Source organism: Euleptes europaea, chromosome 10 (assembly GCF_029931775.1).
Source record: "Euleptes europaea isolate rEulEur1 chromosome 10, rEulEur1.hap1, whole genome shotgun sequence".
In the NCBI taxonomy this organism is placed as follows: Eukaryota; Metazoa; Chordata; class Lepidosauria; order Squamata; family Sphaerodactylidae; genus Euleptes; species Euleptes europaea.
In genome coordinates, this window is record NC_079321.1 from 60,685,752 (window position 1) to 60,699,502 (window position 13,751).

A 13,751-nucleotide genomic window follows, 5' to 3' on the forward strand; every position below is an offset into this window, starting at 1 on the left:
ATATTAAGTTATCTGAATTATTAATTTCCCCTATTTATATTTATGACATATTTTCTTAAACTAATTACACATCAGAAAAAGGGCAGAATGAAACACAAAGTGACAGCAGCTGTGTGGTATTTGTAACGTGGGGTTCTGCCTTCAGTGTGTAAAATCATGGGTTATTGATTGTTATAGCACCAGAGGGATCATTAAAGAGTCCTTGATGTCACATCAAAGTTCTGGGCAGCATAGCACATCCATACAGCATACCCCAAATGCTCATATGGATGGTGCTCCACATGCATACAAATATCCACATACAATTCTTATTTCAGTAACATGGTTTGAAATAATGTGCCATCAAAAACTGCTGAAAGAAGTTTCCAAAAGAATGGATTTCCGGCATGCTTAGGAATGTATGTGAAACTGTGCTTAGCATGTTGCTAAGGTCAGCAATATATTTGTTTATGTTTGTCCATAGCAGAGTCCATCTACTATTGGCTCCTTCTTCCCATGTGTACATGTGTTGCTTGTGCAGTGTGGAAAGAATGAAATGATCAGAAAGGCGCATATATATTAGAATACTGTGGTATCCTTTTTTCTGAGGAAAGCCGCTCTGGCAAATGAGTGTGAACTGTAAAATAACCCAGTTGCCACAGTAGTAAGTAGTTGGCAAGTGTGCGTTAAATGCGTATTTGAAGCATACCTCTTTAAAATATTTGCTGGATATTCAGCATTGCCAAGGTGAGGCGTGTAAAATCAATAAAAAGAAATAATAAAATAAGGCAGAAAAAGAGAGGTACAATTAATAACTGTGCTTCTACTATAATAAAATATCCTATTTGCTTATTAGGGCACATTTTTTCCCCGTAGAATTGAAGGTAAACTTGATCTGGTGACAGCTAAAGATAATTTGGGACATGCCAGCAGATGATAGATTTTGGGGCTCAGTGGAGCCGTGTAACTTGCATCACTTTTGGCTCTTCAGCTTTATTAATTACTTCTTACCTGACACAGCGAAGTCTTGTCTAATAAATTTTCTAGTCACACTGTTTAGCTGGGCTGTTTGGAAGTGTACTTTCCCGTGATTGATTTGGAGCCTAATGTAATAGCTCATTAATTCTCTGAACTGTTGTGCATATTTATTATAATTTCGAGTAAACAGGAATGTGTTTAAATTACATAATTACTTATGCAATTGTCCAAGTTGTCTGGAATCATGCCTCGTTTAAAAGCAAAAGGCTTTGGTAATGTGGAAGTGCTGTGATTTTACATTCTTCTAAGTACTTTTACACCTAGCCAAATTGTTTAATGCTCTTTACCTGTCAGGGAATTTTGCCATCTCCTGCGGTGTCTTGCATTATCTATTGGATTCTGCCAGCACGATTGTTTCGCTAAAGCGTTCTTGAAATGTGTTGGGCATCTTTTCCATGTTCTCTCTCTCTCTCTCTCTCTCTTTAATTTTGTTTGTGGTATGCTATAGCTGGGATGAATTGTATTTAATCTATATATGATGACAATGGTGTATGTACTTTGATGAGTTAATGTACCATTTGGATATGGTTTAATAGGTGAAGCATCCAATGGATAAGTGATTATGTTTGGATATCTTCCAGCTCTTAGATTATATACTGTTTCTGTGTGTGTGTGAGAGAGAGAGGGGGGGCGGGGGAGAGAGCGAGCGCAAACTAAACAGTATCTGAAAACAAGTATAGGAGGGCAGATCAATATTTTTAAAAAGGCACCCGGCACACTGTAATACAGAGCCAGAAGAAAACATGACCTAGTCAGACTGTGAAAAATGATGCTATAAGCCCTAATTGGAATTTGGAATGTTAACTATCTTTGAGATTAGTTTGGGTTCTTGTATTAACAATGTGCAATTAATCATATGATAGTGCCGTGGAAGGGTGGCTGTTGCTCTGTTTTCTTTCTCTTCTCCCCCCCGAGAATAAATAAATGTACTCAGACCAATCCCAGCCCAAGCATTGCCCCTTAAAAAGACAGTCTGGGCTCTATCAATTGCTTTTTAAAAAAATACAGAACATAAAGAACATCACTCTGGGGATTTATGAGGTAGGCTGTATTTATCAAAACGAAGAATGTGATAAAGCTTTGTCAGGCAAGGTGCTCTGTCCCATTGATTAAACATTGTTTTTTAGGTAATCTTCACATGCACGTGAGCCACTTTCATACTGCATTATCCCATGTTACTGGAAAGAGTGCTAGCAATCGCAACCCATGTGGATTCCTTTGCACTCTGTCCAGTTAATATGGATCAAGATAATAAGCCTGTGGAACTGAGCCAGCACCGCATTTTCAATAGCCTTACATAAAGCAGACAAATTATAGGCCCACTTGAAAGAAAAAGAGCCTTACCAGATCCGATCAAAAGCCCCAGCCTTTCGATCTGTCCAGCATCCTCTTTGTCACCACCACAGCCAAACAAATACTTCCAAGAAGCCCACAAACCAAGCCTGAAGCCTTCCCTGCTTTTGCCCCCATGAAGGTATAACATGTCTCTGAATGTGGAGGGGCCACTTAGCGACTGATAGATCTATTCTCCATGAATTTAGCGAATTCCACTCTACACACCCCAAGTTGCAATTATAAAATCATTTGATAAGATAAGAGATTAACATTGTGGAAAAGACACTGTTGTATTTTAATAGTAAGTACACTCAAAGTTTGTCTAGTTCAGTATCCTGTTTTTACACAGTGGCCGGCTAGGTAACTCCAGGGACCCCATCACCCATGCATGAAGGTAAATGAAACAAGGCATTCAGAACTAAATAAACCACTTTCAATAATGTGATCATTACATGCTAGAGCAGGCTTACAGAGCCTGTGACTCACTGAAGTGAATGCATCCCATCAGACAAATATGGTGGTTTAACAGGGAGTTTCTGAATTTCCTGTTTTTGTTGCCTGCTTCAGGCTGTAAAAACAAACACTTAGGGCTGTTTAGCTTGGAAAGAAGGCGGCTGAGGGGAGACATGATTTTTTTCACACAATGCATAGTTAAATTGTGGAACTCCCTGCCCCAAAATGTGGTGATGGCTGCCAACTTGGAAGGCTTTAAGAGGGGAGTGGACATGTTCAAAGAAGGAAAGGGGTATTCATGGCTACTAGTTAAAATGGATGTTGGTCATGATGCATACCTATTATCTCCAGGATCAGAGGAGCATGCCTATTACCTTAGGTGCTATGGAACACAGGCAGGATGGTGCTGCTGCAGCCGTCTTGTTTGGGGGCTTCCTAGAGGCACCTGGTTGGCCACAGTGTGAACAGACTGCTGGACTTGATGGGCCTTGGTCTGATCCAGCAGGGCTTTTCTTATGTTCTTATGTTCTTAAACAAAAAGGGGTCTTGCTCTTGGCAGGCTTCAGCACATGGCCGATAGATTGGCAAGTGACAAGTTCTGCAGGCCTGTGCCTGAGTACTACACAAATATATTTGGACTTCCTTAGCTGCTTCATATCAACAGCATGACTTGAATAATGCACTTTCAATCCACTGTCAATGCACTTCAACGATTCGTTTGCGAGTGGATTTTCCCATTTGACACAGTAAACTCCGGCTACAAAGAGCATTGAAAGTGGATTGAAAGTGCATTATTCCGCATGTATGAACGTACCCTTTGAGTGAGGTAAGCAATATCTCAGTGTGTTCACTGTTCTCTGTTCTTGGAAGTCTTATTGCATTAACTGGAACTGACAGTTTTGGAACTGCAGACAGCATTGCATCTCTTGTCCATGATGCTGAGAACTCCTAACATACCAGCTAGATGGTTTGTTTAGAGTTTTAGTACCCATCTGTTCTACCCATGTTCTACCAATATTTTAAAGACTTCTTCATTAATGTGAAGAAGAATGCTGCTGGGGAAATAGTGTGAACAGAAACAAATACTTAAGCTTGTGGATACTTTTAGTTCCAGACAAAATGTGCTGGCTTTGAAATACTGTGTTGTGAAATTTAGAATATCTGATGAATCACAGAAAACAGGTTTATTAAAGTAAAATACAGCAACGTCTGTCTAATTCACTCTTAGAGAATGTTAATAAAAAGCAAGGGATGTGGTTCAGTATCTTTGGGAGACATTTCAGTTACTGTATTATATTAATGGCTCTTCATTCCAGTTATGACTCTCAGTACATACATTAGATTAATTTATTTTGTGGAATTATTAGCAAATTAATTCTATAAGAACATAAGAACAGCCATGCTGGATCAGACCAAGGTCCATCAAGTCCAGCCTGTTCACACAGTGGCCAACCAGGTGCCTCTAGGAAGCCCACAAACAAGACGACTGCAGCAGTACCACCCTGCCTGTGTTCCACAGCACCTAAGATAATAGGCATGCTCCTCTGATCGTGGAGAGAATAGGTATCCATCATGACTAGTCTCCATTTTGACTAGTAGCCATGGATATCCCTATCCTCCATGAACATGCCCCATCCCCTCTTAAAGCCTTCCAAGTTGGCAGCCACCATCACATCCTGGGGCAGGGAGTTCCACAATTTAACCATGCATTGTGTGAAGAAATAGTTCCTCTTGTCTATTTCAAATCTCTCACCCTCCAGCTTCGGCAGATGACCCCACATTCTAATATTATGAGAGAGGGATAAAAGCTTCTCCTTGTCCACTCTCTCCATACTCTCTTCCATGTGTAACATTTTGAGCTTGTTCTGTACTCTTGATTATTGTAAAGCCTTATGCCTGCCTTTGAGAAATAAACCAGCAAACAACAACAACAAAACAACCCTGTTTGAATGGATCAGTGAAGATTCAGAATGGATGGGTTTACAAATGTCTGTCTTTTCCTTCCTTCAGGACCTTTTTGCTCTTGATGTAGAGCCTTATCGATACAGTGGCGTGAACATGACTGGATTTAGAATTTTAAACATAGAAAATAGCCAGGTGGCATCAATCATTGAAAAGTGGTCCATGGAAAGATTGCAGGCACCTCCGAAACCCGATTCAGGTTTGCTGGATGGATTTATGACGGTATGAATATCAATTTACTGTTTAGTTTGTGCATACCTAACTTCATTGTTTCGAATTTCAGCCTTCTGTTCAGCAACATGCCATTATTGCATAATTTCTCCTTAGTCACTTTAGTGTAATCATAATGTTCCTAACTGCGTTAAGAATGTGCCTAACTGCGTTAAGAATTCACAAAAGTGTGTGGCTTGAATCCTGCAAGCTGTTGTGTAAGCACAGCAACTGGAATTGTTGGAAGATAAGGCTTGGTACCAGCATGTGGGTCCAGCTGTAAAGGGCCATATTCCTCTCCATTCTCATGTATAGTCCCCTGTGAAATATGTATGTGCATTTGCATCATTTAGTATATCTAGCAAATCGACAAGACCTGGTTAGGGGTTTTGTAACTTGACAAATGTTGGGGTTGGTTTTAACTGCCAGGCAAAGCACCAGCTCACCTTCTATTGCTAATAAGTTTCCTTTTATATGGCAAGTTGTAGGTTATAAGAATTCTGCAGCTGTTTGATAACAGTATGGAAATATTTCTCCTTGATGTAGCAGGGGACCCTGTTTCATGGCAGAGTCATTGCATTGGGCCAACATTACATATCTATTGTTCAATTACCTTAAGTCTATTAAATATTGATCTGAAACACTCCTCATCCATTAAATATTGATACAGTTTGATTAGCTGTTGGAGAACTCTTGTTATAACCATTTTTAAAATGGGGTGAACAGAGGACATTTCCTCACAATCAGTCAAAGTGCCCTAACCAGATTTGTGACTGCCTTTGTGTAATAGCCTTTCAGTAACAGTAGAATAATATCCCTGCCATATGTCCTAGATTGAGTTGAGCAGTGCAAAATACAGTATTGCTGTGGAATTAGGGAACGGTGTCTGTGCAATTATATGGCCTGTCTATGAAAACCCAATTAGATTCATGACCAGCATGACCAGAATGAAGATACTACTAAGCATTTACACAACGAGGCCCTGAGAGAGAAAGAGAGAGAGGGAGATACATGTGTGTGTGTTTTTTTAATTAGAAACATTTTTTGATTTAGTTGATATATTTGCCCTTTTTCACAGGTGTTTGGTTGTGTTCATGAGATTATCGCATTTGTTCCTTCACACGAACCCAGTGAGATCAGTAGGGCTGAGAGATAGACATCCAGTATGTTTCACTCAGTGAGGATGTGAGACACCAGAATTCAAAATCACCAAACTAGTCACTATGAAACACTTGTGCCGTGGCTATCCTGTGGGGCATCACAAAATAGTGTACAGTGGCAGGAAGCAGAGGAAGTTGTCCTTCGGCATGTAATTTTCATTGCACTAAGATATACAATATGATACGAAGGCAACCATTTATGTATTATATTTTTGAATCAGCTTACTGATTCACTGAGCAGTTCTATCGTACTCATATAAACAGAAATTTTTAAAAAATCCTACTTGTTGCCATACCCATCTGAAAAAGCGAGAACACAAAACCAATTTAAAACAACAATCGGTGGGTGGGTGGGGGGACCCAACTGATTTCCATATCAACAGTAAAGTAAATCTTGGGCTCCAACAGAAGATAAAACAACAAAATCCAGTAAAACAAGAAAGATAAACGTTCTTAGTGTCAAATGGCTGAATCCCAAAATCAGTGAATATATGATCTGTAATCTATATTATTCCCAGATACAAAACAGATACAAGTGCTGAAGGTGGGTTATACCTATGGTGTGTAAGCATGAGTGTATATGTTCCAACTGTCATACACAGATAGAGAGCAACCATTCTAACCCCCTTTTTGAGAATCAGTCTGCTGGAGCCTGAGTAACTGATGCATAATTTTCTTTCTTTAAAGATTTTGGGAAGGGGGTACTTTATATTATGTTAACGTTTATGCTTTGTTCACCAAAAGATTCAGTAAACTTCTGGTTGCAAGATAATGAGCTATTTCCCTGCACTGGGAACACCCCCATTTGTTTCACACATATGCTTAAATTACATGTACATCTCATGTTCTCCTCCCCCACCCCAGTATTTAAGGCAGTAGAAGGCAATTGGAAGCTCAGCATAGCTCCTTGTCTCTGGCAAACAGACTTATTATTACTAGTGGTAGCATAGCCATTTGCCAAGATATAGGATCCCAGAGCTTATGCATCTCTCCCTGGCTTTATCTCCAAGGTATAGAAGGAAATACAAAACAGAATTAGATTAATTTATGAAGCCTCATGGCTCCGTTAACCCCTTTAATTGGTTCCAAGGAGCTATCCTCTGAGTCCATCTATTCAGCTACACAGTAATGATTATTTTGTGTTTTATGTGCAAGTAAGGTGGTGATGGCAAATAGGAGCATTTTCAAGGCTGCATGATTAGCTAGGAAAGCTTATCTCCCCAGTTACTGCCAGCAGTGTGTATGGCCTGTGGGCTTTGCTATACCATAGAGCAGCATTCCCCAGCCTTGTGACCATGGGCATCATGGTGTCTGACAGCACATCCCATGGTGTCCATCATGTGTTGCAGGGATGTGGGCAGGGCCAATATGAAGGCAGGACCTGTTGGCTGCCTTTATACAAACAAAGGAGTCCTTGTCCCTCTCCCCTTAGTGGTCTTATGCGTTGTGTGTTATTCTTCTTCTTCTTTGCGTGTATGTTCTTCCCCATTCCCTATTTCTCTTTTGTGTGTATGTGCATGCATGTAGTTGGCTCTGCCTTCTATAACAGCCATTTTGTGGTGGTGTCCATCTCCCCCTTTCAAAGAACCAAAGGTGCCTATGAGCTCAGAAAGGCTGGGGACCCCTGCCATAGGGTGTGGATCACTCCCTTAACAATTTATAGGAAACATTCTGGATCACTGGTGGCACATGTTCCAAATATGTCTTCCTTCACTCGTATGTTGCATTTCAGAACAGACAGGAAGCAGTTGAGGGGGGATGAGGTGCAATGTAAGGAGATGGTGTTTCACATCAATAGTGCTCCTTCCTTCAAGTTGATTGTTTTGCATCTAGCCTGTGGGGTAAGAGATCCAGTTGTGGTCTCCTTATCCACTACAAAATGGTACTGAATTATCCTCACAGTAAAGGGATGCGTTGAGTTGGCTAGAGGTAATGGGAATGGTGGTCTCTCATAAATCCTGTAGATATCAATAATGATTTCTAAGTGCTACTTACTGAGACTAGGCAGGGATGTAGCAAAGATAATGAAATTCTATCAGGAGAGTCAGACCTTTGCTTCCTTTTTAATTTGCTCTGCCACATACATGAGTGAGTGGGCAGGAAATGATACAAAACAGTTTCCAGCAGTTACCTAAATCACTTATATGCAGGCAACATCACTTATAAACAGGATGCTCACTTTTTTTGCTTCATGGGAAGAGGTGACATAAGATTACAAATCCCAGCCCTTGTCAATAGTACTGATCTCTGTTCTTTTTAAAAAGCTGACTCCATAAAGCTAACACTGTAAAATATGATTTTATTAATTTAAAAAAATGTGAATGAACTGCTGAATTCATTATTACTTACAATCAAATGATCTTGGAGCATTGCTTTGCTGGGAAAACTAATATTAATGGACAAGAAGGAACAGAGGGGAGTGTAGAAATATTTTAGAGCATGAAGTATCTTTAAGTTATAATTTTGTATTGAATCTTGTTGGAATTCACCAACCTCAGAGAAGAGACGTCTATGTGCAAATGGTAATGAGTCTCCACTGTATAACAGGTTCCATTTTTAGAACTTCCTACTATAGAGTTATCGTGCATTGGAAGGAAATATACACAGCCACATTTCCCCTCATGGGTTGATTCTAGGGTTTCCAACTCTGGATTGGGAAATTCCTGGTGATTTTGCGGATGGAGCCTTGGGAGGGCAGGGTTTGGGGAGGGTGTAACACCATCACAGCCATTTTCTGTAGGACAGGGGTGGGGAACCTCCGGCCCGTGGGCTGGATCCGGCCCGTAACATCATTGGCGGCAGCCAGAAGCCGCTGCCATTGCCGCCGCTGGAGCAGGCGCAGATGGCTGGGCGAGCGGGGAACAGAAGCCGAGTGCCCACACTCGGTATGGCCGGCGGCTTCTCCGGCACCCTCTGGGCCTGTGCGAGCGGAGGGGCGTGGCTAGCGGGTGGGCGCGAAGGAGGCTCTGCCCCACCCCGCTCGCCTCTCACAAGCCTGAAGCTGCCCCCTCCCAGCCAGGCCCACCGCCAGTGAGGGAGGGAGAGGGGGGAGGCGGGCGGGCGGGAAGTGCCCGAGCCTCCGCCCGCCTGACTTCCTGCCCCGCGGCTCGCCAGCCCAACCGTCATACCCTTCGCCTGTGGGCTGGGCCGGGCTGGGCTGGGCCCCGCCGCCTCCCATGTGCCTGGATAGAGCAGCAGGAGGAGGATCCCCTGCCTGGCTGGGCCCCACCACCACATCCCCCCTCGCAAGTGGGTAGAAAGGAGCCCCCCCTCGGGTCAGGCCGGCCAGTGGGAGATCCCCCCCGGGCGGGGGGGCTTAGGAGCCTGGGCAAGCCAGCCAGGCAGGCAGGCAGAGAGGGGCGCTGGGCTGGGCTCCCTCCCTCCGCACCAGACGGGCCTCCTCTGAAAGGGTCGCTGGCGGTGGGCCGGGCTGGGAGGGGGCAGCTGTCAGCGGGGCAGGATGCCAAGCCTCCGCGGGAAGGGAAGGGTCTCCCGGTGCCCTTGCGCTGCGGGCTGTTTTGCGCACGCCCCCCAGCCTCTTTCTGTCTCCCTCCGTCCTTTTCTTTCCCTACTTTTCTTTCTTTTTCTCCCTTGCTCCATTTCTTTCTCTCCCTCTCTCCCTTCTTTCCCTCTTTCCGGTGGCTTCTCCAGCACCCTCAGGTGGAGGAGCATGCAGTCCTATTCCACCTTTGAACTGCCCACAAGCCACCCTCCAAACACCTTTCCATTTGTCTTGATATGTAGAGTAAGGAACCAGGGTTGCCAATCTCCAGGTACTAGCTGGAGATCTGCTATTACAAGTGATCTCCAGCCAAGAGAGATCAGTTCCCCTGCATAAAATGGCCACTTTGGCAATTGGACTCTATGGCACTGAAGTCCCTCCCCAAACCACGTCCTCCTCAGGCGCCACCCAAAAAACCTCCCAATCATGGCGAAGAGGAACTTGGCAACCCTACCCCCCCCACCCACCCCACAGGGAGATCAATGTCCGGTATGGCCCCCGATTGATGTTATAAATATGCAAATAGCCCTTGGCAGGAAAAAGGTTCCCCACCCCTGCTGTAGGAGAACTGAGCTTTGGCATCTGGAGATCAGTTGTAATTCCACAAGTTCTCCAGGTCCCACCTGGGGGCTGGCAACCCTAGTTGATTCACATGTTGACTTGGGGTACATTAAAAATAAACACCAGCATTTATCAAAATGGAGCTCTTGCATCTATTTTATGGGTAACATAACCTTAAATTTGTCATTCAGCAATGTCAACTATAATGGCATTTGTAGGTGAGTATATATTTGAGTGTGTTGGAGAACACAGTAGAAACAGTTAACAATTGTTAATTTTTTTCCATAGAAACTGTCTTTTCTCCAGAGCAGCTATTCCCTATTTACCTATTACTATAAGCAACGCATAGGTTTTATCAAGATCTTACCAGATTAGGGTTATAGGAAAATTCTTCTCACAACCATATGCGACAAAGAAGCAGGGTTGCCATGGAGCTGCTAGTGAGGATGGAAGACATAGTGGAGACCAAGAAATGGCTAGCAACTAGGGTGTAAAAGCTCATTTGCTCAGAAACAAATGGCTTAAATACTTTCCATGTCTCTGATTCCCTTGACCACTGCAATAGTATACAGACACTCATTTAATCTATGACACAGCATGTCTGAGTGATTAATTAGCTAATGTTTGCATGGTACTTCAAAAACCTAAAGCACTGCACCATTATTAATAACGAAGTCAGAGAAACTGTCACACTTCAAACTTCATTCTAGCTGTGTAGCCATAGTCAGGAAGAATGCAAGATTTAATGTATTGATCGGATAACCCCAGCCGTAGATTATTTTGTAGGGGTCAGATATCAAATATGAATTCATTTTAACCACAGATCATATCTAAAGGGGATTAACCCACCTCTGCAGAATAGCTTCAGTTAGTTCGTTCTGTGGATTTCCAAGGAAAACATCAAATGATTCTGTTGCAGATTGAAAGCTTTCATTCACGAGAGGCCGTTCAAGAGCTCATAATTTATTTTGTAAGTAAAATAACTTTCCAAGATCAAAGTGCATACTTTCTGTCCATCAGTGCATGCCGTAGTATTACTCTCTCTTTCTCTCTCTTCTCTCTCTCTCTCTCTCTCTCTCTCTCTCTCTCTCTCTCTCTCTCTCTCTCTCTCTCTGTGTGTGTGTGTGTGTGTGTATAAAGTGCTGTCAAGTTGCAGCCAATTTATGGTATCCCCAGCAAGGGGCTTTCAAGGCAAGTGAGAAGCAGAGGTGGTTTGCCCTTGCCTTCCTCTGCAGAGTCTTCCTTGGTGTTCCCCCTTCCGTGTACTGACACAGCTTAGCTTCCAAGATCTGACAAGATTGAGCTATACTGATACTATATACTCCCTAAATTATTATTAAGTATGTATCTACTTAGGGCATGCTAAATAAAGTTGTTTTAATCCCATATCCCTGGGGAAATGATGTAGCTTAGTGATACTGATGACTGCTTATTTAAAACAATATTAGCACAAAATCTGTCTAATGGGTGTACGATCAGCTAGTGCCAATTAGTTAAATGTCACTTAGCCAGGTGTTAAGTAAGTGGAAATATTACTGGACTCATTAAAAGTTTCCTAATCAAAGTTAAGGTTTGATATTTTTCTGGACAGAAAGGTGGCCTCATTCAAGAAATCATGTGTGTGTTTTTTAATGGTACGTAGTCAGTTTCCCTTAAAACTGCCTCCATAGACAATACAATGCTTCTACAATTTTAGGCAGTAGCCCCAAGCACCTGATCCAGTGCAATGATCCTAATCTTCTCTGTTATTTCCCTATTTACACTGGACACCCCCCCATTTCATATGTAACTGTCCCTCAGTTTGAATTGTTGGTGTAAAATTGCTGCTGAAGCAGATGATGACCCTACTCAATAGAAGAAGAAGACCTGGTTTTTATATCCCGATTTTCTCTACCTTTAAGGAGTCTCAAACCAGCTTACAATTGCCTTCCCGTCCTCTTCCTACAATACACACCTTGTGAAGTAGGTGGGGCTGAGAGAGTTCTGAGAGAGCTGTGACTCGCCCAAAGTCACACAGCAGGCTCCATGTGTACGAGTGCAGAAAACCAACCCAGCTCACCAGATTAGAGTCCACGACTTTTAACCACTACACCTTGCTGCTCAACCGTCTATTTGATTGATACTGTTATGCACACCTTGTATGTAAGGTCAGCCCAGACCGGAAAGAAATATTCAAACTGCATACTACATTTGTGTGCCTTTACAATTTAAAAAACACAGAAAAAAAGGGGAGGAGAGAAACCTCTGATAAGAGACAGAAAAAAATGTGCAAAGCACCAGAGGTTACAAGGAGTTTATCTAATCACTTGTAGCTACTCCCATTTTAGCCTTGAAACTGTTATTTTAAGCTGTCAGCTGTCTGTTTTCATGGTTTATCTCTTTATGCTGAGTTGGGCTTATAATGCTGGATTTAAATCAATATCAATGTTTTTATTTATTTATTTAATTTGTAAGCCACTTTGGGAGGGAAAGCAGTATGGTATAGCCCAATCTCATCAGATCTCAGAAGCTGAGCACAGTTGGTACTTGGAAAGGAGGCCACCAAGGAAGACTGCAGAAAAGGGCCATGGCAAACCACCTCTGCTTCTCACTTGCCTTGAAAGCCCACCTGCTGGGATTGCCATAAGTTGGCTGCAATTTAGGAATGAATGAATGAATTCATTCATTCCCCTTCCCTTAAAGGAATGAATGAATGAATGAATGTGCTTGACTCTGCCTTTCATGGCAGCTATTTTGTGCTTGGCTTTGCCTTCTGTGGCAGACCTTTTGTAGTGGCACCTCAAAATGTCAGAGGTGCTCTAGGCTCAAAAGGTTTGGGGACCTGTGCAGTGGGCACAGTCGAACCAGATGATTTATGCTTGTAATTTCTGTTTATCTGTGGAAGAAAAGGGTTGCCTAGGTTTTATCTTCTCTGCCCCCTCCCCCTCCCACCCATCAATAAACATCATCTTACAATCACAGAACTCACAGATGCAACTCTGATAGCTGTGCATTCACTTTCCCCACCACCCTTGTGCACGTGTGGAAACAGAAGGGTGATCTATGCATGGAAATGAAAATCTGTTTCTTTGTAAAGATAACCTTTTCTGGATCCTCTTACAAATGCACACTTACAGTGATTCTCAGTCACAAAATCACTCAATGGCTCAGGTTTATGGATGCAAGACCAAAGACAATAGCATTTTAAAAAGGAAACAGCCGCAATACAGCATAAGTTTCAATATATGTAGAATTCCTATAAGGAGCTTATATTAAACAGTGACACATACATGATTCAATATAATCAATACATTATGGTTAAAATGCTGGCCTAGCCAACAAAACTTAATAAACAGGACTGGTTTTGCTTTCATCTGGGGCATACATGGAGTACTCCTGTAGGTTTTCTAGTTAAAAGCCGTAATTTTTTTAGCTATAGTGGGCGACTGGGCGTAGAACCAATTTTTCAAAGCATAGGGAATGTCTCTGTGTTAGGGTTGCCAAATCTGGGTTGGGAAATTCCTAGAGATTAGGGGGTAGAACCTGGGGAAGGTGGGATTTGGAGCCAGAAG

The 13,751-nt window shown here is 42.6% G+C and overlaps 1 protein-coding gene across 3 annotated transcripts in view; it reads left to right on the forward strand.

Annotated features, from left to right (window-relative positions):
- The window catches only part of GRIK2 (glutamate ionotropic receptor kainate type subunit 2), a 662,376-nt gene that overhangs the window by 242,874 nt on the left and 405,751 nt on the right, over positions 1 to 13,751 (forward strand). For all 3 annotated transcript variants that reach the window (XM_056856041.1, XM_056856040.1, XM_056856042.1), the window contains exon 6: positions 4,816 to 4,989. In XM_056856041.1, the coding sequence (XP_056712019.1) occupies positions 4,816 to 4,989 (174 nt within the window). The remainder of the gene's footprint in view (positions 1 to 4,815; positions 4,990 to 13,751) is intronic.